The 27,416-nt window shown below is 39.9% G+C and overlaps 1 protein-coding gene and 1 pseudogene across 7 annotated transcripts in view; one reads left to right on the plus strand and one right to left on the minus strand.

Annotated features, from left to right (window-relative positions):
• The window catches only part of LOC126267963 (neurexin-1a), a 1,982,806-nt gene that overhangs the window by 161,746 nt on the left and 1,793,644 nt on the right, over window positions 1-27,416 (minus strand). For all 7 annotated transcript variants that reach the window (XM_049973298.1, XM_049973297.1, XM_049973300.1 and 4 more), the window contains one exon: window positions 3,150-3,328. In XM_049973298.1, the coding sequence (XP_049829255.1) occupies window positions 3,150-3,328 (179 nt within the window). The remainder of the gene's footprint in view (window positions 1-3,149; window positions 3,329-27,416) is intronic.
• On the plus strand, window positions 12,476-12,593 carry LOC126268387 (5S ribosomal RNA; annotated as a pseudogene).

The raw sequence follows: 27,416 nt of genomic DNA on the forward strand, positions 1-27,416 counted from the left end.
CTCCCCCCTCTGCACCTTCTCTCCTGCCCTCTGTCTAAACTGCAACACTTCACTGTCCACCACTCCCACCATACTATCCCTCCCCCTCCCTGCCCCAGCCTCCTCCTTACCCCCACCCAATCACCACTCCCATCATGCACTGGTGCTGCTGCTCGCAGTGTAGTTTCAGCTCTCAGAGACTGCAGATGTGTGTGTGTGTGTGTGTGTGTGTGTGTGTGTGTGTGTGTGTGTGTGTGTGTGGTACAGCCGATAGCTTTATTTGTGACAGTTTTTTTATTGTGCCTATCAGCAACTCAGAATCTCTGCTATATGGTGAGTAGCAACTTTCCTTTTCAACTGCCTTTGCAATGAGAATTTATTCAAACCCATGTCACAGTCACTATCCTTATGCAAATCATTTGGACTGGAGTCACTATCTGCTGTTGAGTTGTCTATAATTTTCTTCTTACTTTTCCTTCCTACTTCATTTCACTTAAATAGTTTCCTTTTGCTAGTTGATGACCCATTTTTTTTCTTTTCATATCAATCAACACTCTTGATGTAGCACACTTCCGTTTTCCTTCTGTGTACCTACTGTTAGTGGAAGAGCTCTTGGTAATGGCTATTGTGACTCTATAGGGGTGACTGTAGTTTCGTTGGTGGCTGAGTAGAGATACCACTTTATCTTGCTTCCAGTTTATCATTCCTTGATGCAATCTCTGTATCCACAGTAGGTTGTGGTCTATCTGTCACATACAATGTGAAGAATTCATCATCTTAGAATATGGCCCATTTACAGGCCAATTGGTAGTTGCTCAAAATCCTGATTGAATATTCACAGGTGTGAATGCTGACAGATAAGCTCAAATTGCAATTTCCACAACATCATAAATGGTTCTAGGCTTTCCAGGATGTTTTCTGTAGCCATTCTGCACATTCAGTGTTGTATGAAGTTTTGGATGGACCAAATACAATTTCATCTTGAGATTGCAGCTTGTGGCTACTATGCTATTTTCTCAAAAACTGACATGTTGATCCCATGGCTGTGTACAAAATATAAGTTGAGTCTTACTCAGAAGATTGCAGCAACCAGCCACCTATGTGGGGGCACAATGTAAGTAAGATTATACCACTGTCCTTTGCTAGTGTGATACTGTCCACAGTGATATGACTTGTGGTTGTCAAATATTAACAATACTTTCTGCTCTTCATTTGGCTTCACATGGAAAATGGAAAGTCCCAAATATTTCCAAAAAATACTGCTGTTTGATCAGCCACTTGGATGTGTTCAACCTATAGATCCCTTCAACAGTTATTTCTTAAAGTTGACCCTCAGAAATGTGAACATGGGTGCACACTGTTGCATAATGCATTAATGAATGAAATCATTGTAATATTACTACCATGCTCAGCTGATGTCATCCTTTAGTTGCTAATATTTTCCTGGCACATGCACCGTGGAGTTACCAATCTTATCAACATTAAATATTCTTTCTGATGTTAATTTTACTTTGTCCATTATTGACTGTAAATTGTTGAAAAATACTGCAACATTGTACCTATTTAAAGTTGTTGAATGAGCTACAGTCATTGCTTCAGGCTTTCTTAGGCTTAGTCAATCATGGTTTTTCATGAAGTCAATGTGCCATTGTTTATCTGCTTCTTTGTTTTGGTCCCAAGGTGGAGGCATGCTTTTGTTCTGTGATGTACCAAACTTGAAAGCCAATTTTCCTAAATCAATCCATAGCACATTTTGCAGGCAGTTATGAGGTAATCAATCGACTCATTTTCCTTCCACAGGACTAAATTCCAGTTGGATTGCACAATTTCTGTAGGGAGCATTTTCAGGATTTCTTTCAAGAGTGGCTCTTGAAACGTGAAAATCTTTTGCTGCTTTTCTGATTGATAGTCCAGCCTCCATAACAGCTGCAGCTCCTTTCAGAGCTTTCAGAGACGGTGGTGGTCTTGTGTTACCCATCTTGCTCCTTGGCAGTTGCCAGAATTAATACTGCAGTCATTGTAACACATTCTGTTATCTACCTAACAATGCACTGTACGTAGGGCCATGCTCAAGGTACAATTCAACTGACTGGAACGAGGTACAATTTTCTTCCCACTTTAATAAATTGTTTAATTAACCTACAATAACAACAGGGCAGGAATATCTCAGCGTTGTTATTACAATATATATCTATCATAAGTACTAACCACTTAAGTTTCCATTTATTGCTAGATGCATAGCTGTACCAACATTGAATTAAGAACAGAAAAACTTACTTTTAGGTGTCAGAATGATGATTTTTCTAGGAAACTGAAACTGTTCCTCCTTGCTATTATAACTGCTGGCTATACTCACATCAGTGTAGACAACCTTTGGTGTGAAAAAGAATGAAGTCAGAGACTAAAGACCAAAGATATAAGATTGACTCAAGGTATAAGGTGGCTCAAAGTACAAGCCTTTTTCTTACATTTCTCTTTTTAAGTTCTCTAATCTACATATCCAATTAAAAAAATCAACTTCCACACTCTGGCCTGTAGAATGCCAGTATTGTATTTTCAGATGATATCCTCCTGAGTAGTCCCCAACTGGTAATATGAATGGCAGACTATTTTACTTCTGGGATATTTTAACACTGAGCTGCCTCTTGCTTTCAGCTGTTTGCAGTACCAACATAGCAAGGTTGTGTTGGTTAATGCTTTGAGGCTATGTCAATCATACTAACCGTTGTTCCTGCAGCTACTGAAAAGGCTGCCACCCCTCCTCAGGAAACACAGGTCTATCTTGCTTCTCTTCTGTTGCAATTGGACCATACCTCGGCAAGGTCCACAGTTCATGGAGAGAGGGGTATGTGATTACTGATATTACTTTCCTCCTCATTGTTTCAGTTTATGAGTGATCATTATGTAGTATGTGTTTGAGAATCAGTGAGTTAAATCACAGTATGAAAAGGGCAACTCACTTGGGAAAGTAGAAACTAGAAGGCTGTTTTGTCTTCTCGAGAGTTAAATCACTACATGTCAAATGTTGATTTTGCAAAAATTAATAAAAATTGTAATCTCAGTAACAGTGTTTAATTATGTGTTTTGCCCAGTATTAGATTAGTCTCTAGAATATCCAACAATAATTTGAATTTCAGATTAAAAAAATGTAAACCCTTGACAAAACTTACAATTTCGAGCTCCATGTAGTCATTGGATGTTCCACTATCCACACGTAGTAGCACTGCATCCTCCTGGCCCGTGATAAACCCTAGAGCCAACACATCACTCTTCATTTCGGGTCTGTGGCCTTCAGGGTATTGGAATGTCAGAAGTCCTCGATCTGGTCCCCACTCAAAGGCTACAGATTCTGCAATGAAGAAAATCAGTTTAATGTAGTTTAATTAAATGGAACAATATTATGAAAAGCAAAGTTGCTGCTCAACATATAGCAGAGGTGCTGAGTTGCAGATAGGCACAACAAAAAGACTGTCTCAAATAAAGCTTTTGGCTGTAAGAGCTTCATCAACAATAGACAACGGAGACACACACACACACACACACACACACACACACACACACACACACACACACATATGACATGACCAGTGTGGTTTCAGTTGCCTGAGACTGCAGTTTGTTTGTGTGTGTGTGTGTGTGTGTGTGTGTGTGTGTGTCTGTCTGTCTGTCTGTCTGTCTGTCTGTTTGTCTGTTTATCATGTATTTTTGACAAAGGCCTTACTGGCAGAAAGCTTTATTTGTGCTAGTCTTTTTGTTGTGCCTATCTGCACTCGGCACCTCTGCTATATGTTGAGCAACAACTTTACTTTTAATGATATTGTTTCATTTCATCCTGTATTTTCCATTGCTTAATTAAATGGAAACATTTTTCCTGAAAAAAAGTGTTATCCTGAAAGTGTCAGATGGTTTCTTCTTACATCTATTTCATTGCTTTGCAATTCACACTTAAGTGTTTGGTAAAGGGTTCGTGAAACAACCTTTGGACTATTTCTCTACCGTTGCACTATGAAATAGAGATCAGGAAAAACAAACAGCACACAGGAAAAATGAACACTTAAATCTTCTTGTGTGATCTCTGATTTGTTTATTTTATCACAAATGTCATTTTCCCCTGTGTAGATGGGCATCAACAAAATAATTTTCTACTTGGAGAAGAAAGTGTTTTAATGATTGTCACCCCAACTTGCAAATCATATCCCTGATGCTCTCTCCCCTATTTATCTTTAATAGAAAATGAGCTCCTCTCTTTTGAATTTTTTCAGTGTCCTTTCTCATTACTATATGATGAAGATTCCATGCCATGCAGCAACAATGTGGAAGAGGATGGAAAAGTGCAGTGTAGGCAGTATCTTTCATAGATCTATTGCATCTTCCAAGCATTCTACCAATAAAACACAGTCTTTGGTTCACTTTCCTACAAAATTATCTAGATGATTGTTTCAATTTAAGTTGTTTGTAATTGGTATGATTTATCTAATAACCAAACTTTAACATATTCCTTTTAGTAGTCATATGGATGACTTCACACTTTTTATTGTTTAGAGTCAATTGCCACTTCTCACTCACACTTTACAGACATCATGTTTAAATCATTTTTCAATTGGTTTTAATCTTCTGATGGTGTAATAGGTGGTAAATGGCCACATCATCTGGAAACAGTCTGATGATTGTGAAGATTGTGTTCTAATTCATTCTATAGCTCAATAACAGGAGAAGGCCTTTGTCAGGGACCATCAAATATTAGTCAATGAGTCTCCATCAGTCACTATGAACAGTGTCCTTTATGACAGGAAATCATGAATACAGTTACACAACTGAGATGGTACTCCATAGCAAACAATTTGATTAGAAGCCGCTAATGAGGAATGTTGTCAAAAGCCTTCTGGAAATCTAGAAATGTGGAATCAGTTTGAGATCCCTTGTCAATACCACTCATTACTTCTTGTGAATAAAGAGCCAGTTGTGTTTTACAGGAATAATATTTTCTTGCCATTATTATAGAACACAGGCATCATAAAAATGGATCTAGGTCGATACTGAAAGTGAGTCTAGTCAGAACTATTGTGCACTTTTACAGTAAATTTAAAACTGAATACATCTTACTCTGAACTATTTATTATCTTTGTTTCTGAGTTACACATGTAGCAAAATCTTTGAACAAGTTTCAAATGTTTGAGGAAGATGAAGTGATGAAGGTTAGGTATCTAACACCCACTCAGATTTCCAGTTTTTTTCTTTTTTTATGTAAAGTTTGGTAAAATGTGCATTAATATTTAATGGCAATACCATTATTAAAGTGAATACGCAACACTGTGGAGATAAAAAATGCTAGCAACACAGAACGAGGGGAGACTTTCACTTAGTCCTAATGAGATATAATGTTTTCATGTGTTATCAAGGAAACTGTGTGGAGCTATTTTTTACCACTCTTGTAAGCTTGCACAGTTTGGGAAATCTGCAAGAACATCAAATAAGTGAGGAAGTGGTAGGAAACTTACAGAGAAATGGGAACTGCACAGGGTGAATGAATGTCACCATCTCAAGAACTGAATTAGGCATGTATGTAACTGTGGTAGATTACCTTTAAACATTCATACTGTTATCTGCCAGTGGTGAATGTTGCATCTGAGGTCTTTACATAAGTCACTAAGCAGGTCTGTAATAGGTGGCGACACAGCTGTTTCTGATGAATCACGTTGCAGTTTAGTCTAAAGTGCTCATAATGTAGCATTATGCAGAACAGACCTCTGACCTTATTGTCTGGGGTTCCACTAGGTATCAGAGGTGGTCCCTGCTGCTCTGAACTTGGAGTAATCCACACATGACTGCTACATCAAAGATGTTGTGGAACCTGTAGCCATTCTCTTCATCCAACATGTCTGTGGAGCTGTTTGCCAGTAGAGTAGTACTCACCCACATAATGGAAGAACTATTCATGACATGAATGGTATGGCTCTCTTCCTCTGCCACCTCACCCACTGAAAATTTCTGAAATTCTATCAGTTGGTGACTTGCTAGCAGAACTTCAGTACTTGGGAGTTTGGAATCAAAAACAATTTGTTCCTCCTTCTGTACTACCCATCTGCTGTTTTCATATGATACTTCAAACAAAGGACCTACATGACTTTACACAGACCACTATCAACTGTCTAAGTACTCTTATAACTGAAGGAATTATGGAAGCAGATAACAAAATATCTCCACACTTGGAACCTGTTCCCCTCAAATGGCTCCAGCAATCTCATTAAACCAATTTTAAAGCCAAAAATACCCATGAAATGGTCAGCATTGAGTCCATTGCTTCAAAGCCTTGTGATACCCTTTTAGGCAAAAGAATGCATGCAAATAACAAAGCAATAATAGTTTTTCACCAAAATATAAGGGGACTTACAAATAAAGTAAATGAAATTTCTGTTCTATTGAAGGATTCACAAGGGATAAAAGATGCTGATTTATTATGTTTTAGTGAACATCATATGAGAGATGTTGAAATGTTGCAGTTGAGTGGTTACTATCTAGCAATACATTACTGAATGACCATCTTGGAGAAAAATGGTATTGTAATTTATGTAAAAAAAATGTATCTTACAGAGCATTAGATTTAAAGATTCATTGCATGGAAAAATATATTGAAATATGTGGAGTATAAATTATTATAAATGACTTGCCAGCTGTAGTATTAGCATTTTACAGAACTCCTACAGGAAACATCATTGTGGTGCTAGCTGCAACAGGCAGAAGATGCGCTGCATAATATTTCATTTACTGTACCAATACCTGTTTGTATTGTGATACATGTGAAATTCTGAATATTTGTGAGTGCCACAATAAACTTGTATAGTTATTATAAATTATAGGCTTAACTAAAATTAGGTGTTAAAATTTTTGAGAACAGTGGGCCTGTCATTCAAAATAATCGTTTTCTAATTTCATTTCATGATTACATGAGAAACAGGTTATTTTTTAGAGTTTTTGGGTGCATATAAAACTATGTTTTCATAATTTACCAGTACAACATTTTGAATTTGAAATTTATTTCATTTGTGGTTCAAAATTACTGCCAAAGAATATATCACTGCTAAATTTAATTGTATATCAATGCAAATAAGTGTGTGCCTTTTAGAATTTTCAGAAGCTACCATTGTTTCTTGCATAATCCGTGAGCAATTTATAGCAATTTTTAGTTAATGTAGCAGATACTTTAACTATCATATTAAGTTACAACTAGTTTTTCCTTAAAGAAGTTCAGCCCCATTTATTATCTGCATCTGTCATAAACAGCTCTGTAGTCAAGTTTGCAAACAACTATAATTAGACTTAAAACATTTTAGAAAACTAATAATTATTATCACAGTGTTTTGTTTTACCTTGATAGAAATCTTATTTTGTGTATTTTCTTCAATTATCACAGGGAATTAGCAACTTTGAAGTTCAACAGATTAGAAGATAATCATTTGGCTTAATTTAAAGTTATTTTTTCACTGCCTTGTAATTCATGGTACCAGCTAAAATGCAGTCTCACTGTGAATGCTGTTCTCAAATATGGGATGAATTGGTTGACATTTGTAAGCAGCTGGAAGTCACCCTGACTACTGTCAAAAGATTAGCAGCTGCTACAGATCGGTGTTGGAAGATCTCCCCAGAGTCATGTGCATGTGATAGCATTACCAGAGGCACCTCAAGTACTATCCTCTCCTTGGATCCTGTCTCTTCTGCAGAAAGTCCAGGATCTGCCATTATTTGTTCACTTGACAGTGAGTGGTATGTCAATAGTAGGTCTAGGCATCCCGTACAGTGTGGATGGGGACCAGTGGGGACCAGGGTGTTGTACTGATCCCTCTAACCAAGTTTAAGGTTCTCTCTCTCTCTCTCTCTTTCTCTCACTGAAACTGAGACAGTGGGTCTCAGTTCACCTGGTTTTCGGAAACCTTTTTGGTCTGGTGTCAAGAGGAGGCAAATACAAAAGGGTAGTGGTACATTAATCATCAGCAGTTCAAACTTATGGTGAGTGATGGTACCCCTTAAGGAAATGGCAGCAAGGGTCAGGAAAGGACACTAGGTGCACTCATTGTATATTCTTGGGGCCTCATTCAATGTGTTGAAGAGGCTAGTGCAGCAGCCATTGAGGGAACAGGGTGCAGCCAACTGTAGATTATGGCGCATGTTGAAAGAAATGATGCCAGTCATCTGGGTTCCTAGTCAAACTTGGGTCATTCGAGCAACTGCCAGAGAAGGTTGAGAAAACCAGCCTTGTGCATGGAGATTCAACAAAGCTCACAATTTGCAGCATTGTTGGTAGAACTGATCATGACCCTTTGGTTCTGTGTCAGAAGGAATGACAGCCTAGCTTGTCACAGAACCTTCAAAGTCTCGTAGTCAAAACAAATGGCATGTTTGGAACAAGAGTACCATAAGGCTGTTTAGCCAACAGTCCTGTAGTCTCAGAAATACTCCATGTAAGAATGTTAGCATCAGGAAAAGCTTCAAGGCCACCATAATCTGCTTGATTGCCCCATACAACAGCAAGTGTCAGCCAAGTACTACCTCCAAACACTGCTTGTACATCACAGCGACGACGCCATGCTCTAAGGATATGCCTGTACCAATGTAAGCATCTACGTAGGTGGCTTTCTCTCATTTTGACTATTGTTGGTGCAACACTGTATAGCCTGCAAACTTCATTATTTGTGACATGGCTGTGCAGTGTTAATCCTGATGTCTACCTAAGCATTTTCATCTCCAAAACAGCAAGTCTTTGCTCTACTTCCTTTGTTGAAGGCCAGCATTCAGCCCCAGATTACTGATTGGTATACTTTTGATTTGAGCCTGTTTGGAATTTTCTTGTCACATAGTACTCCAGTAAAGGTATGCCATTTGAGAAATGCACTGTTAAGGCAGTTGGAGATTTCTGCACCGAGATTTCCATCGGCAGCGATTGTCGAGCCCAGGTACTTAAAATTCCTCGCCGTTATACGGTTTCAACACATTGAGCCGCAGTCCTGCATCTGAGGTGCAGACATTCCAGGCTTGGGTTTGAAGTTGCAGACCATTCTTACCTCCACTGGCCAGCAGCACGTCAGGTTTCTTGGGACAGGATCCACGACAGTGACAAATAGGAACGGCGAGAGAGCAGATCCCTGACGAACTCCCATGGAAATAGGAAAGTCATCAGATAGTCCAGCTGCTGACTGTCTCTTTGGGTTCTGGTAGAACAGTCTGATCCACCTAATGAGCTCCTCAGGTATTCTGTGCTCTCACAAGGCGAGCCAAATTAACTTGCTCAGTACTTAGTCAAAGGCCTGTTTGAGGTCGAAAAAGGCAAAGTGCAGATGTTTTGACTTCTCACGGCACTTTTTGATAAGCAGGCAAGCTGCACGGGTAGCATTTGCCATTTCACAGTCCTTCCCCCTGCAGGGGATACTCTAACCTTTTCAGTTCCTTTATATTTCGACATCGAGCCACGACGATGTGAATGAAGTGTATCGGCTGGTCTGTCACGAGGGTCTGTCACTGATCCACAGTTTTAAGCTGTGTGCCTAGTCCTCGACGAGCGGCATCTGTCTGCAGGATGCCAGTTTTCCTGTCGTTTCGTGAGAGGTATTTCATTTCCCTCTTACCACCTGCATCTGGGAGGTATCCCCCTAATCTGCCACCTGGGAACGTGCCTTCTAGGGGTTACAGGCTCCTCCAACAATTAATTGGGAAAATTACAGTTTTGTTAGTGGTGGGTGTGATAAGACATAATATAAATAGGTAGGGTGAAAACTACATAGAACAGGTAGTTAGGAACACCACTCCTGATGGAAACAAAGTGGGCATAATGGCAACAAACAAACCTGACCACTTTGAGGATGTCCACATCGAAACTGCTATCAGTAACCGTGATGTAGTTGTGGAAAAAATAATTACCAAAGTGCAAAGAACAACTAAACCAAGCAGAAAGATACATATTGTCAATAAACTAGATGAAAAGCCAATTCGATTCATTTCATTTTATTGCTCATCACAATTTTACATGCACGTGTATTTTCAACGAAGTATAAAGTTTTTAGAATAACCGTTTTTTTTAGTTTACATTATTTCTTATTACATTGTAATTCGTGATAAATTCAAGTTATAAGGCATTTTTGGACAAGCCACTGCTTTACTCGTTTTTTGGAAGTATCCCCTGTCAATATCTTAACTTCATTTGGTAACAAGTTATTAAAAAGGGCTCCTTTGAAATAGTGCCTGTTTGCTGTTAAAGTTAATCTTCTGTTAACCATATGAAAATCTTTTCTATGCCTTGTTTCATAATTGTGAATGTCCATGTTTCTTTTTGTGGTCTTATGTCTTCTTTCACTAGCATTATAGTTTCTAGTACACAAGTGGCATAAACTGTGAGAAAATTGTGTCTAATGAATAGAGGTTTGCAAGAAGTTCCTGGTTTTATTTTGCTATGATCCTCAAGGTTCACTTCTACAGTATGAAAACATTTTTCATATTAGTTTGCCATATCCCACCCTACAGTACTATTCCATAAGACAAGAAAATTTACAGTAAGAAAGACAAGAAAATTTACAGTAATTAGGGTTTCAGAATTAAGATATGATGGTAATATTCTTAATATATCTAGACTTGGTGTTATTGTTTTACAGACATAATCAGCTTGCTGCTTCCATGAAACTTGATCATCTATGCATAAACCCAAGAATTTACAATCTGTACAGATTTTTGGTAGAATTTCATAAATCACAGTATTTTGTCTGTTTGGACCACTTGGATTAAAATGAATAATACTGGTTATTTCTATGTTTACTTTTAGGTTCTCTCTTTCAAAGTGAGCTCTTGCCTTTTCAATAAAGTTATGTATCTCTTGAACTACACTAGGGTCATTGTCTGCATAGCAGACACCAGATGTATCATCTGCATACAAAGTGATCAATTGAATATTGTCAAGAGTACTTGGGAATTCATTTACATGGCATATGAATAGGATTGGACCTAAAATGGAGCCCTGAGGAGGACCAAAATGTATATTTCTTTTACTTGACTTTCTCCTCTCCAGTATTTCTCCATTAGAGTGGATAATGTCCATGCACTGTTGTCTGCCCCTTAAATATGTTTCTAAGAACTGCATGAGTTTTCCAGTGACACCACTCTTCATAATTTTTGATAAGAGCACATCATGATGTACTCTATCAAAAGCCCTTGAGAAGCCCAGGAATACTCCTGCTACTTTGGATTTTTCATTTATCTTTTCAAGTACATGATGGACAAATTATACAGCTGCTAATGAGGTAGTTCGATCTCTTCTAAAACCGTACTCGAAATCACTTAATATGCAAGCATTATTGTAATGTTCCAAGATTTTCTTAAATATTATTTTCTCTATCAGTTTGCTGAAAGTTGAGATTAGGGCAATGGGTCTGTAGTTCTGTACATGCTGTATTTTCCGGTTTTGTGCATTGGTGTCACTACAGATAGTTTCAACTTGTCAGGGAACACACCATCTTGGAGAAAACATTTTATTAGATGAATTAGTGGTTTCATTAGTTCATGTTTGCATTTATTCAATAGATAAGGAGAAATTTCATCTAATCCTACAAATTTTTTGTTTCTGAGGTTATCAATAAGCTGCAGAATGTCATTTGTGCTTACTGCAGGTAGTGTTCTGCAGTTCCGTTTGTTGCATCTACATCTACATGGATACTCTGCAAATCACATTTAAGTGCCTGCAGAGGGTTCATTGAACCACCTTCACAATTCCCTATTATTCCAATCTCATATAGTGCGTGAAAGAATGAACACCTATATCTTTCCATACGAGCTCTGATTTCCCTTATTTTATCATGGTGATTGTTCCTCCCTCTGTAAGACAGTGTCAACAATATATTTTTGCATTCGAAGGAGAAAGTTGGTGATTGGAATTTTGTGAGAAGATTCCATCGCAACGAAAAATGCCTTTCATTTAATAATGTCTAGCCCAAATCCTGTATCATTTCTGTGACGCTTTTTCCAATATTTCGCAATAACACAAAACGTGCTGCCTTTCTTTGACTCCAATGAGTGCTGTATGTCCTGTTTCATTTTCAACGGTATCTATAAAGTGATTATTAAAAATATTGTTGATTAGAAGAGGATCAGAGATATCTTTATTATTCACAATTAATTGAACATTATTAATTTTAGTTTCTGTTTTATTGTTTCTGATTTTATTTACAACTGACCAGCTAGTCTTTGAAATGTTATCTAAACCTGAGTTCTTTTGGCTGAATCTTTATGATTTTAATCTGCTGACTTCTTTGCAGTACTTACATTTGTACTGCTTGTAGAGTCCTTTTTGTAACTCTGAGTTAGTCACTCTGTGTAAGTTACAAGTTTTCCATTTTTTCTTTCAGATCTTTTGTTTTAAAATCTCGTGGCACAGGCTTTGATTTTCAAGGTTAATTTTTCTGGATACTCACTTGTTTTTAATGGAATGACTCTGTTTAAGTACTCAGTTATTATTTCTGTAGGCAACGGTTTTGCCGCAGTGGATACACTGGTTCCCATCAGATCACTGAAGTTAAGCACTGTTGGGTGTGGCCAGCACTTGGATGGGTGACCATCCGGGCTGCCATGTGCTGTTGCCAATTTTTGTGGTGCAGTCAGCCTCATGCTGCCAATTGAGGAACTACTTGATGGAGTAGTAGTGGCTCCAGTCAAAGAAAACAATCTTAATGACCCAGAGAGTGGTGTGCTGACCCTCCTATCCACATCCTCAGCTGAAGATGACATGGCGATTGGATGGTCCTGATGGGCCACTTGTGTACTAAAGATGGAGTGCCTGTGAATAATTTCTGTAAACATTTTCCTTTTATTGTTGACACAAATGCTAGTAATAACTGATTCCCATGATTCCTAGCTTAAACTATGTCTTAGTGCAGCTATGTTGTTTGCAGATAATACCTGCCTATGCTTGTATATTTTTATTGTTTTGACTTTGGTATTACATTTTAGCACTAGTGTTTGGCCTGAATGATCTGAGAGGTGACCATTAATTACACCTGTTGAGATGATGCGGTCATAATTTCTGATAACATAATCAATTGAACTACGATGTGTGTTAAATTTCCACAGGGGGGGGGGGGGGGGGTCTATATACACCTATGACATAGAAAGGAATAGGAAGGAACAGTGCAAGACATGATTGTAAGAACTGCAATTTTGAAATCATTGTCAACACAGAAATTGTTCCCCTACACCACTTACATTTTCTTCAGTAGATGGCAATGTCACCACCTTTATTGTGTGTTCTGCAGTAGAATGTAGTTAGGTTGTACCCTTCTGATTTGCAATATTGAATGTTGTCCACTGTTTTCATGTTCTGTAACTATTATTACAATTGGAGATAGTCCTGTGATAAATGATACAAAAGCAGTAGTGACACATCTCAATGAAGAACTTGAAACTTTCAGCACAGGGTAGGAGCATGTAGAGGAAATGTGGCTCAAGTTTAAAAGAACAGTTGATCACGCACTTGATAGATATCTACCCAGAACAAAAGTCCATAATGGGAGAGAACCTCCATGGCATATAGGCACTGTAAAGAAACTTCTGTAGAAACAGGTATTACTGCATAATAGGTGTAAAACAAAGTGTAGAGCTATAAATAGAGAGATGCTAAATGGAACATGTTTGGCTGTCAAGAGCACAATGCTTGATGCCTTCAGCGACTACCATAGCAGAATATTGTCAAATAACCTTTTACAGAACCCAAAGAAATTCTGGTCATATGTAAAGGCTGTTAGTGGCACCTAATTTAGTGTCCAGTTCCTAGCAAATGAGACAGGAATTGAAATTGAAGGTAGCAAAGCGAAAGCTGAATTGCTTAACTCCATAAGGGGGGACACTAATACTCATGCATGTACCTCTTTTTTTAGACTAATATCAGTGTCTAATGAGAAGTTTAGGCAGGCAGGTGCTAAAGAGGTCCAAAACTCACAAGATTCTCACAACAGTAAATAATAATGGAACCATATTCAACCAAAATATTGGTGGATTAAAGAAAAAAGTAGATTCTCACAATAGTAAAGTAAAAAATAATGTTACCATTTTTCACCAAAATATTCCAGGATTGAAGAATAAATTAGATGAGCTCCTGGTTTGTTTAGATGACACTGAAGCTGATAATGTAATAGATATACTGTGCCTGTCTGAGGATCACATTGTGTCTGATATGGTAAAGGAAAATAACAGTGGTTATAAACTAGCTGGACATATGAGTAGAGAGAATAAGATGAGGAGTTGCCATATATGTCAAAAGTTATCACAGTGTAAAAAGCTTAGATACAAAAAAGTTTTGTCTAGAGCAACATATAGATGCATGTGCCAGTCAACTTAAACTGAAGGAGGGCTCTTTTATAATTGCAACAGTATATAGGTCCCCTTCAGGAAACTTTCATTTATTCCTGGAGAACTTGGATGCCTTGGTGTGCTATCTGTCAGATAGAGGAAAGCAAATTATTATTTGTGGGGACTTCAATGTTGACTCACTGAAAGAGTGTAATAGCAAGAATGACCTGGAAGTCTTGTTCAGTTCTTTCAATTTGACATCTGTCATTGATTTTCCTACTTGTGTAGTAAAGGACAACAGCACATTTAATAGATAACACTTTTATAGACCAAGATAAGTTTAAAAACATAAATTCTTGTCATTTCTGATAAATTCTTGGCCTTTCTGATCATGGTGCTCAGCTAGTTACAATATATGACATAGCTCCATCCAATAATTCAAAATTTCCCTCCAATGTTGTGTGTTCAATTAATGAATGACTCAACAATTAGAAATTTCAGCGAAAATCATCTGCAGTTAGACTGGGATGAGGTATACAAGGAACCCGATGCTAATTTAAAATATAACTTATTTCATGATACACTTGTAAGAGAATTTGAAAACTGTTTCACCAAGGAAGTAGTTAAATTTAATTATAAGAAACAATGCAAAAACCTTGGCTTACTAAAGGAATAAAAATATTGTGTAACCACAGAAAGGAACTTTATCTAACAACAAGAAAGAGTAGTGACCCAGAAACAGCCAAATATTATAAAAACTACTGTGCTACATTAAGAAAGGTCGTTAAAAAGTCCAGGCATATGTGCATCATGTCTTGATTAATATCTCTGATAACAAAATCAAAACAATTTCGAATATTATTACAAGGGAGACAGGGCATGTTGTGACTCGTCGATTATTCAAAGCGCCGCCGCGCAATTATGCGCGTCCTCTATGTGCGGCGCTGTCTCTAGCTAAGCAGCGACCGCTAGACTTGGACTCAGTGCTCATTCGAATACTAATATGTACACATGTCTTGCTTGTCAACTTACTCTGTGACTTATATGTGTTGTGTCGTTCTGAAATATGTGTTAAACTTGACGTTATAACAATTGGCGATGAGGATGGGACTTTTCCTTTTCACCATTGACCCACAGGTTCCCATGGCTACTGTCGAGCAACTATTGCAAAATCTCCTTGAACAGCAAACGCTTCTAGCAGTGGCAATTCGCGATTTCGTTGTGGCATCAAATGCGGGGCATTTCTCGTCGTTGGTTATACATCCTTTTCCTCCTTACAATGAGACGGCAGAAGTCTGGTCTGATTATGAAAAACGTCTTCGACAGCACTTCTTGGCATTTCATGTCATGGAGGAACAACCGTGTAAGTCTCTGTTCCTTTCCTAGATTTCACCTCAAATGTATTGGTTGTTGTCACAATTGGCTCCTTTGAAGGATTCTGCGTCTGTCCTTTGCTGAAACGTGCTCACTTCTGTCTGTCTATTCTCAACACATGTGGTAGCCTCTCGTGTTGTTTTTATCATTGTCAAAAACAGCCACATCAGTCCTATTGTGCTTCAGCTGCTGAACTTCACGCCCTCAGTCGAAAGTGTCAATTTGTTACTGACGTTCACAAAGAATCCTATGCCGATTCCATGGCATGGAATGCTATTATCTGGTCGGCGCCCGACAAAGAAGTTCAGCAATGTGCCCTTCAGTTGGCAAATCCAACTCTATATGAAGTTCTCTCCATTGCGCAGTCTTTTGAAATTTCTCACGTCACTGGGGCGCAAATAGAGGCGTGGGGCAATGTTGGGGAAATTCAACCTCTGTGCGCTGTTGACAACGCATGCAGCACGTCCCCGCCGACCGAAGTGGCTGCAGTGCGCTCCCACGCGCAGCCTCGGCCTAACCGTAAACAACCTGCTAAGAAACTGCACCAAACACCCCAGCAACTTCCTTCATGTCCACAATGTTTTACAAAACATTCACATGAGGATTATCTTCAGCATTGGCCTGTGTTTCACAATTGCAATGTCTTCCGTTTGCAAATCCAACCGCATACATGATGTTCATGAACATGACGCTGATTCTGATTCTATGTTGTCTGTCAATTGCACTTCTGCCCTTTCAGGGAAGTTATTCCTCAATGTCCAAATACTTGGTCGAGATGTTCGCATGCAGGTGGATACCAGTTCTGCTGCCACTATAATTAATTCTCAGACATATCTTCAGTTGGGTTCTCCACTCCTGTCACCTGTCACTTGGCAATTACGGATGTACAATAAACAGAAGATTTCTCTCTTGGAACAGTTTCATGCTGAAGTATCTTACAAATCTGTCGTTCACACTGTTCCCATATTTTTGGTCGACCAGAGTAACGCAGTGTTTTTGGGTTCTCCATATATGACTCTGTCAATATTGTCTCTGATACTATTCTTTATGGCCAATCGGATTCCTTGTCGATGACATTTTCGTCCCTTTTTTCTCCTGGGTTAGGCCGTGCAAACGACTTTGAAGTCATATCACACTCAAACCCACTGCTCGGCCAAAGTTTTTTTGGGCGCGGCCCATTCCTGTGGCCCTTTGTGATCGGGTAAAATGGGAGTTGGATCATCTCACTACTTCATGGGTCTTGCTTCCTGCTACTTCCAGTGAGTGGTCCTCTCCTGTCGTTGTCGTTGCTAAGCCAAATGGTGATATTCGTCTCTGTGGCGATTTCAAAGCCACTGTAAATTCTCAATGCCTCATCGACACTTACCCTATGCCCCATCCTGAAGAACTGTTCACTAAACTTGCTGGAGGCCAGTATTTTTCTAAAATTGACTTGTCAGAAGCTTATCATCAACTTCCTCTCGACGCTGCTTCCCGGCAGTTTCTGGTCCTTAACACGCCTTTCAGCCTCTATCAATACCAACGCTTGCCATTCAGGGTTGCTAAAGTGCACATCATTTATGTTGGCAGCTGGGTTTAGGTTCGTTCTGCACATCTGACATCACAAAACACAGTCAGCCAATGAAGAGAGAACGACGTTGCCAGATCTCGACTGCAGTGCAGAGCACGGATGAGTGTCCTGTTTTAGAAATGTTCAGTCATAAATAAAGTAATAGAACAAAAACAATGTCTTGATAGCAGACTTTCTTTTATAGAATGTTTGGAAAAAGCATTCTTTATACCAATCGCTTCATATACTATTAATTAATTAATCCAAACAAGCAATAAGACTTCTAATTGAGGCAATGGCAAGGAAAGATGTTTGTATCAATTTCACAAACCGCTTTTTCACAATAAAGAACAGTGGTAACTGTTTCTTTCCTATTGTACTTCGACAAAACGTGAGTAATTCATAGTCATATCAACAATGTTTGTCAGTATTTTGTGTGATGTGTTACAATCCTCATAGAGTTTTACTGTTAGAGGAGTTGCGTTAGTGTAACAGTTAATGTGTTGGGCTGGGAAGTGCAAGGTTATGAGTTCAAACCTTGTGTGGTGCTTAATATTTTCGTTATTTGAAAACAATATTGAAGTGCCTTACTTCACGAATTTTATTCGTTTGAATGCAATTTTTTGAAATTTCTAGTGCTTTGGCTCTTCATTAACCCTTTCGCTGCTGCTGACACGTGCTCCCCACATTCCGCGCTGTGCACGATTTTGTCATCAGTGCACTGCTTGCCTCGGCAGACACATTGTGTTCCCACTGCTTTGACACACTTATCATTCGATTTCACAAAAACTATTTGGCCCAAAAATTTGATTTTAACACGTCTTCTTGACTGATACCTTCCCCCCATAAATGGCTTAATTTTGTTTCGATGTTCAACAAAATTATTGTGCAGCATTAAATGCAGTAAACCACTGCATGAAATTTTGAAGAGTTTGCAGAGGTCAAAGTCCATAGCGTATACTTTCCGTATGGTCGATTTTAGTTGCCATAATGTTGAGAATGAAATGTGGACTAGATACCTAAATTTCATATAAAATTTACTGTATAGCAATATCTCATTTAATTTAAGTAACACATAGGTGTCGTGTGTAATATTGAGAAATATTCCATCTTTCGCGATTGTACTAAAAGTTTTATTTACACCAGCCGCGTTTGGCTTTATTTTAAAGCACTTTCGTGCAATTGTTTACTATATTTAATGCTACATAATAACTGTGTTGAACATCAAAACAAAATTAAGTTATTTATGGGGGAAGGTATCAGTGAAGAAGATGTGTGAAAATCTAATTTTTGGGCCAAATACTTTTTGTGGAATCGAATGATAAGTGTCAAAGCAGTCGGAACACCATGTGTCTGCACAGGCGAGCAGTGCAGTGACAAAATCGCGCACAGTGCGGAATGCGGGGAGCACGTCTTTGTAGCAGCGAAAGGGTTAATGCGGCCGTGGTGGCTTTACTTCATGAACTGCGCGCTCCCCTCTAACCGCAAGCTTGCGAACTATGCTATACTATGGCACTGCTTCTCTTGGCGCGTGCGTCATGTGCAACTGGCAACGCAGCAATCTCTCGTGTCTGGGTCGGCATGGGCGAGCTGCCAAGATAAAAGAATTGAACTATAGCATCCCTGTTCTCTTTCAGCGGTTCTTGGAACAATTATTGCTCCCTGTGTATCAATTACATGGACGACATTTTTGTCACTGGCTCCACCACTGAAGAACATCTTCAAAATCTCCGCACACTTTTTCATGTCTTACAGACTGCCGGTCTTAAGTGTAATCTTCAGAAATCACAATTTTTTCAGGCATCTATCACCTACTTGGGGTTTCAACTCTCTCGGGATGATATTCGTCCGCTTCAGCAAACTGCCGCTGCGATCGATGCCTTCCTCGCCCTACATCTGTTAAGGAACTGCAGGCCTTCTTGGGGAAAATAGCATACTATCACAAGTTTTTACTGTCTGCAGCTTCGATGGCTCAGCCGTTGCATCGCCTGTTGCATAAAAACGTGCCTGGTCCGCATCATGCGATGCGGCTTTCCAGAAATTGAAGACTATGATGAAACAGGCCCCATGCCTGGCTACTTATTGACCTGGCCAACATCTTGTTCTTGCCACAGACGCCTCTCAATATGGGGTCTGTGCTGTCCTTCTGCACCCTTTTTCTGATGGTTCGGAACAACCCATTGCTTATGCCTCCAAAACGCTCACGGATGCCCAACAAAAGTATTCTCAAATTGAAAAAGAAGCTTTGGTCATTATTTATGCTATTCATAAGTTTGGTGTTTTTCTCTATGGCTCAAAATTTCATCTTGTTATGTATCACAAACCACTTGTTTCCTTGTTTCATCCATCAACGTCACTTCCCGACAAGGCTGCACACCGCCTCCAGTGTTGGGCTCCTTACTTGTCTCGTTTAAATTATGAGATTCATTTCCGGCCAATGGCTCAACATGCAAATACTGATCACTGTCTCACCTTCCCATGGGTCCTGATCTGGCATTCGATAGGGACGAACTTCTGTGTTTCCACCTGGATGTTGCCGAGCAGCAGGTTGTGGACGGGTTCCCCATCACTGGGGACCGGCTGGCGGCTGCTACGGGTTCTGATCCTAACCTCTCCTGGATTTTACATTGTATTCTGACAATGCTTCGCCGTGTGTTGTGGTACTTGTGTCTTTGCGTGCTTCGGTCTTGCGCCTCCTTCACCAAGGGCACTGGGGTGTGCCTCGCACAAAATCTCTGGCGCGCCGTCATGTGTACTGGCCTGGCATCGACTCTGAAATTGCACACATGGTTGCTGCCTGCGGCCCTTGTGCATCACAGGCCGCTGCCCTGAAGTCATCTTCACCTGAAACGCCCTGGGAGCACATTCATGCTGACTTTGAGGGACCCTTTTTATGTACTTATTGGCTCCTCGTAATTGACGCCTACTCTAACTTTCCTTTCATTGTCCGTTGCATGTTGCAACCACCAGTGCCTGTTCCAAATGCCGCTACACCACCTTCGGCTCTACCTGACGCTCGGGATCTTGGCATCTCTCAATACTCACAATGCAGCCCTCTCACCATCATAGCGATGCCAGCACAAGAACGGATGCCACCAGGAGACGTGCCCGTGCAGGAACCGGATGACAATCCTCTGTCAGAGCCACCTCCTCCTCCAATGGACGCCGACACATTGCCCATGCCTCCTGTTATATCAACTGGACTTGCTGCAATGGGCAGATTGGTGCATGGGGCCCCAGCAGATTCGACCCCTACATCATCTGTCATCTCGACCCGTTATCGGGGACACTTCCGTCCGGGAGAGGGGGGACGGGGGGGGGGGGGGGGCGGGAACTGAAGATCTTCTGAAACGTTTGAGTTCAGCTACTTACGCTATTAGGGTCATTGCAAATTTTGGTGATATACATTCCAGTAAATTAGCTTACCACATCTATTTTCAATCTCTGCTATCATATGGCATCATATTCTGGGGTAACTCATCACTAAGTAAAAGAGTGTTCATTGCACGAGAGCATGTAATCAGAATAATTGCTGGAGTTCGTCCAAGATCATCCTGCAGACACTTATTTAAAGAGCTAGGGATCTTCACTGTAGCCTGACAATATATATATTGTCAGGCGGACAAGGGTTCTATGACCTTGGTACTTGATTGTCGGGAGTATGTGGCTGAGGGACTGCGTCAGCTTTCAGACAACACCACATACAAAGTTTGTCAAGGTAATCCCATTCCTGATGTCCAGGCAAAGCTTCAAGGAATCCTCAGAACCTTAGGCCCTCTACGAAACCTTTCACCTGACTCCATCAACCTCCTGACCCCACCGACACCCAGCACCTCCACCTTCTACCTTCTTCCTAAAATTTACAAACCCAGTCATCCCAGCCGCCCCATTGTAGCTGGTTACCAAGCCCCCACAGAACGTATCTCTGCCTACATAGATCAACACCTTCAACCCATTACATGCAGTCACCCATCCTTCATCAAAGACACCAACCACTTTCTCGAATGCCTGGAATCCTTACCCAATCTGTTACCCCCAGAAACCATCCTTGTTACCATTAATGCCACTTCCTTATACACAAATATTCTGCACGTCCATGGCCTCGCTGCGATGGAGCACTTCCTTTCACGCCGATCACCTGCCACCCTACCTAAAACCTCTTTCCTCATTAGCTTAGCCAGCTTCATCCTGACCCACAACTTCTTCACATTTGAAGGCCAGACATACCAACAATTAAAGGGAACAGCCATGGGTACCAGGATGACCCCTTCGTACGCCAACCTATTCATGGGTCACTTAGAGGAAGCCTTCTTGGTTACCCAGGCCTGCCAACCCAAAGTTTGGTACAGATTTATTGATGACATCTTCATGATCTGGACTCACAGTGAAGAAGAACTCCAGAATTTCACCTCCAACCTCAACTCCTTTGGTTCCATCAGATTCACCTGGTCCTACTCCAAATCTCATGCCACTTTCCTTGACGTTGACCTCGGTCTGTTCAATGACCAGCTTTACATGTCCGTCCACATCAAACCCACCAACAAGAAACAGTACCTCCATTATGACAGCTGCCACCCATTCCACATCAAACGGTCCCTTCCCTACATCCTAGGTCTTCGTGCCAAATGAATCTGCTTCAGTCCGGAATCCCTTAACCATTACACCAACAACCTGAAAACAGCTTTTGCATCCCCCAACTACCCTCCTGACCCGGTACAGAAGCAAATAACCAGAGCCACTTCCTCATCCCCTCAAACCCAGAACCTCCCACAGAAGAACCACAAAAGTGCCCCACTTGTGACAGGATACTTTCCGGGACTAGATCAGACTCTGAATGTGGCTCTCCAGCAGGGATACGACTTCCTCAAATCCTGCCCTGAAATGAGATCCATCCTTCATGAAATCCTCCCCACTCCACCAAGAGTGTCTTTCCGCCATCCACCTAACCTTCGTAACTTCTTAGTTCATCCCTATGAAATCCCCAAACCACCTTCCCTACCCTCTGGCTCCTACCCTTGTAACCACCCCATGTGTAAAACCTGCCCCATGCACCCTCCCACCACCACCTACTCCAGTCCTGTAACCCAGCAGGTGTACACGATCAAAGGCAGAGCGCAGATGATGCTGGCATCTATAATGAAGTACTATCTGGAACAAGCTGTATAAATATTGTCAGATCTTGATAAGATTTCAAAGTGGTGCAAATATTAGCAACTAGCTTTAAATGTTCAGAAATGTAAAAGTGTGCACTTCACACACACACACACACACACACACACACACACACACACACACACACACACACACACACACAAAACCGTAGTATCCTATGACTGCAATATCAATGCGTCAATGTTGGAATCAGTCAACTCATACAAATACCTGGGCGTAACACTGTACAGGGATGTGAAATGGAATGATCACATAGGCTCAGTTGTGGGTAAGGCAGATGGTAGACCTCTATTTATTAGTAGAATATTGGGGAAGTGCTGTCAGTATACAATGGAGATCGCTTACGAATAACTTGGGCAACTGGTTCTAGAATATTGCTCAAGTATGTGGGACCAATACGAAATAAGATTAACAGTGGAACTGAACAGAGAATGGCAGCACAGTTGGTCAAAGGTTTGTTTAACCCATGGAAGAGTGTGTGATGTTTGCCTGCTTTATTTCTTCATTGATAGTCCTCTGTGTCGATGTATTGGCTGAAAAATGGGGGATGGAAGCTCAACACTGATTACTGTAAATGATGTAGCCAACAGCTGCACAGTTGCATTCCACACAGTTCACAACCCCCCTCCCCCCCCCCCCCCCCCTCCTCCCCTTATTACACAGTTATATTGCCAGTTCACTATTGGTAAATGTTGCAAGCAAACATCAGCATACTGCTACAGTAGTTTGCTGTTGAACATCTATGAGCAGTAAAATACCTAATCACACAATTCACAGTTCTTGCAGAATAATACTATACATGTGGCACTATCTCTCAAATAAATTGAACAGACACTACAATTGTTTTAACACATGGTCTATTTGTGTTACACTAATTCCAGTAAGCTAATGCATTATTGTTACTCTGATACAGACTTCCCATCTGAAAATCTGCCATGGACTGACTGGCTCAGGACCAAAAATTAGGCCTTTATATATCCTCACAATAACACCCTGAAATTATACATTGTTCATTGTTTAGGTTACAGAAATTACAATTAAAACATTACTCATTCAATTAGCTGAATCCATCAAATTCCTTGTTTTTAGTAGTTTCTTCTACCACAAAGGTTAGGCTGAATTACTTGTTTAAATAATGAAATTAGCAGCTATAGTTATGCAAGCAATGCATTTGATAAACCTGATAATTATTTTGGAGCTAATTAAGGGCTGGCTTTGCTAATATGTTTTCAAATAGAGCCAAATAAATACTTTGAGAATAGTTCTCCTTCCAAGTGTTTGTAATTAGTACAGAATTTATATTTGTTTATAAGTCAACAATAGAATTTAAAAGTCAACAATAGAATTTAAGTCACGAAACAATTACTGATGTCACCCTATTAGAAAGATATTAACTAGGAATAATCAAAATAAATTAGGAAATTAATTACATACACAAAACTAAGCACAAAATTAGACCTGGTGCTATATTTCCTAAGACTATGGGCCAACCTTTCTCTTTTATGAAAATGTAAATTGTGCTCATGTGTGTTAATGGTAATTAGTCAAAAATTGAAAAAAAAAATGAATTTAAGGAGGCAGGATGGCAAAACAAGAGAGGAAGTAAAGATATCCCAGATTGCTTCATCACAGGGATACTGAAGGAACTGAACTGGAAGACTCTGAAAATAGATGTAAATTATTCCAAGAAAGTCTATTAACAAGATTTCAGGAACTAGCTTTAAATGGTGACTAGGAATATACTGCAATCCCCTACGTATTGCTCACACAGGGATCATGAGAGTAAGATCAGAATAATTACTGCATACACAGAGGCATTCAAACAATCATTCTGCCCACTCTCCATATGTGAATGGAACATGAAGAAAACCTAATAACTGGTACAGTGGGATGTACCCTCTGCACGTAGATGTAGAATGTGTTCCTGAGGAAACTACATTCTCTTTTTATACCAGCTTTATTCAGAGTACAAGAATTTAATAATTGCAGGTGTTTTTAAAATAAATTTTGTAAATGAGAGCAATAGTAAAGTAGATTTAAAACATGAGTCTTTTAACTTGATGCCAGTAGTAGAATTTCCAACCAGTGTTACTAGTAACTGTTGCAGTTTGACTGACAATATATTTATAGATAAGTCAAAAATCAGCAGTATCAGTGGATGTCCAATTGTAAATGGCATTTCTAACCATGCTGGTCAATTACTTTCACTCACTGGCACCAATGTATGCAACAGTTCTGAGCATTCTTGGAAGTGTTTTAGGATGATGAATGAGGAGACCCTTAAAAATTTCAACTACAGCCTGTGAGAGAAAGATGGGTGTTCAGTTTAAACTGAAATGGGTGTAAATGAAAAGTATAACACATTTTTAAATGAATTCATTTCTCTCTTTGAAGCTACATTTCCCAAATAGTAATTAGACACAGTCATGTAACAATTGTCAGGAAGGAATGGCTCACTGCAGAAATAAAAACATCCTGCATAACAAAGGGGATGCTATATAGTTCTCTCAGAACTTGTAATGATCCAAACAAACAGCAGCACCACAAACTTTACTGCAGTACTGTAAAGAAGTTGATAAATAAATCATACAGAATGTGCATAAAAACTGAAATTGATAAAAAAGAAAAAATGTAAACAATTTAGAATGTGATAAAGAGGGGAAAAGGCAGAAAAACAGGAAACATGATACAGACATAAATTAAACAAAGTGACAATATTATAAAAATAAACCTGAAATTGTTGCAGAAATACTAAATACACATTTTTTGACAGCAGCAGAGAAGGCAGCCTGTAAAGGATCTGTGGACAAGGCAATGGCTCTTCTACAGATAGCTATCAGACACAGAACCCTACAGGTATCCTTACATTGTTACATTAAATTGAAAGAATAATTAAGTCACCAAAAAATAAAAAGTCTGTAGATGTGGACAATATTTCTAATAAAAACACACACACACACACACACACACACACACACACACACACACACACACTTCTTCTACTGGCAGAAGAGTTGGAGTGGAGGTGAAGGAAAAGGACTAGAGACGTTTAGCAACAGGCATATGGGCCACAAAATTACCCAGAACCCCATATCTGGGGAGACTAACCAGATGAGATGAGAAGGAAAGACTGATTGTTGGGGACTGCTCTGGATGAGATTTGAAAATCTGAGAGTTTAATGGTGGAAGACAGGTTAGTACGCAAGACAGAGATCACTACTAAAACATAGTGCATGAGTTAATAAGAGTGAAAAGCGAAGTGCATTGTGTGTAGCAGAGGTGGGAGTGGCTGCGGTGAACAATAGACAGGTCAAGCAATAGCACATGCACAAAACTAAAATGGTATGATGGATCTGTGGATGGAAGGAATTAACGTAAATTAACACCAGGTGGGTGATGAGAACCAAGGACATGTTATAGTGCTTGTTACCGCCTGCTGAGTTCTGAGAAACTGATGTGGGTGAAAGAATCCAGATGGAATGTGTGGTGAAGTCATGACTGTCAGGTTGTAGAGTATGCTCTGCAACAGGATATTGTGTGTTGCGTCTACACCCTCTGCTTATGCACATTCATCTTGGCTGATAAATGGGTGGTTGTCATGCCAATGTGAAAGGCCATACAGTGTTTACATTAGTGCATGTCATTTCACAGGAGATTCTTTCTTTGATAGTATATGTTTTGCCAGTTACAAGGCTGAAATAGATGGTGGTAGAAGGGTGCATAGGGCAAGTGTTGCAGCAGGGACAGTCACAGGGGCAGGAGCCATAGGGCATGGAGATGGATGTAGAAGGTGCTTAGGATCTAACAAGGATATTGTGGAGATCGGGAGGGTAAAAGAAAGCTATTCTAGGCATGGTGGGCAAAATCTGACAGATTGGCTCTCATTTCAGGGCATGATTTTAGGAAGTCATGGCTTTGTCAAAGTAGCTGATTAATACATTCAAGACCAGGACAATACTGAGTGCCAAGTGATATGCTTCAAAGTTATTTTTTGTAGGGATCAACAGTACCATGATTGGATGTAGTGCCTGGGAAATCTATTTTTTAACTAGGCTGTTGGGGTAGTCATGTACAGTGAAGGCTGAGGTGAGATAGTGGTGTATTGTTACAAAAAGTTTGCGTCTGAACAAATATGTTTGCCTTGGTATGGGAGGGAATGTTTGACATTGAAGGGATGGTAACTGTTGAAATGAAAGTACTGTTGTTTGTTAGTAGGTTTAATATGGACAGAAGTGTGTAGGTGGCCTTCAGTGAGGATGAGATCAACATCAAGGAAAGTGGCGTGGTATTTGAAATGGGACCATGTGAAATTTAATTGGCAGAAGATATTTAGAGATTCCAGAAATTTTAACAGGTAAACCTTACCATAAGTAAATTCACAAAGATTTCATCAATGTTTCTAAATCAAACTGCATGTGCAGCTGTATGGATCCCAGGAAAGTCCCTTCAAAGTAACCCATTAAAAGGCTGGCAGAGGAAGGAGCAATAATGGTTTCCATGGCTGTACCACAGATCTGTTTGTATGTCTGCCTCCGAAAGGTGAAGTAATTGTTGGTAAGTGTAAAGTTGATTAAGGTGAGCAAGAAAGATGTCATAGGCTTTGAATCAGCTGGGTGTTGATTGAGGAAACGTTAAACAGGAGACTGACCGTGTACATGGGGGATGTTCGTCTAGAGGGAGATGGCATCAATGGTGACAAGCAATGTGTGTGGTCGGAGTGGAAAGGACATGGATTCAGATGATTAGGAAATGGTTGGTATCTGTAATATAGCAGGGGAGTATTTGCGTTATGGGTTGCAGGTGTTCATCAACTCAGGCAGATACATGTTCATTGGGTGCTTGGAAGCCAGCAACTGTATGAGAGCCCAGACGATTGGGTTTGTGGATCTTAGGAAGAAGGTAAAAACTGAGGAGGCATGGTTTTGGTGGGGTAAGAAGTTCTGTTAAATGAGGTAAAAGTTCTTGTGAAGAGCCTGAGGTTTTTAAGAGGGACTGCAGGTCAGTTTGAATCGTAGGGATGGGATTT

The sequence above is a fragment of the Schistocerca gregaria genome, chromosome 4 (assembly GCF_023897955.1).
Source record: "Schistocerca gregaria isolate iqSchGreg1 chromosome 4, iqSchGreg1.2, whole genome shotgun sequence".
NCBI lineage: Eukaryota > Metazoa > Arthropoda > Insecta > Orthoptera > Acrididae > Schistocerca > Schistocerca gregaria.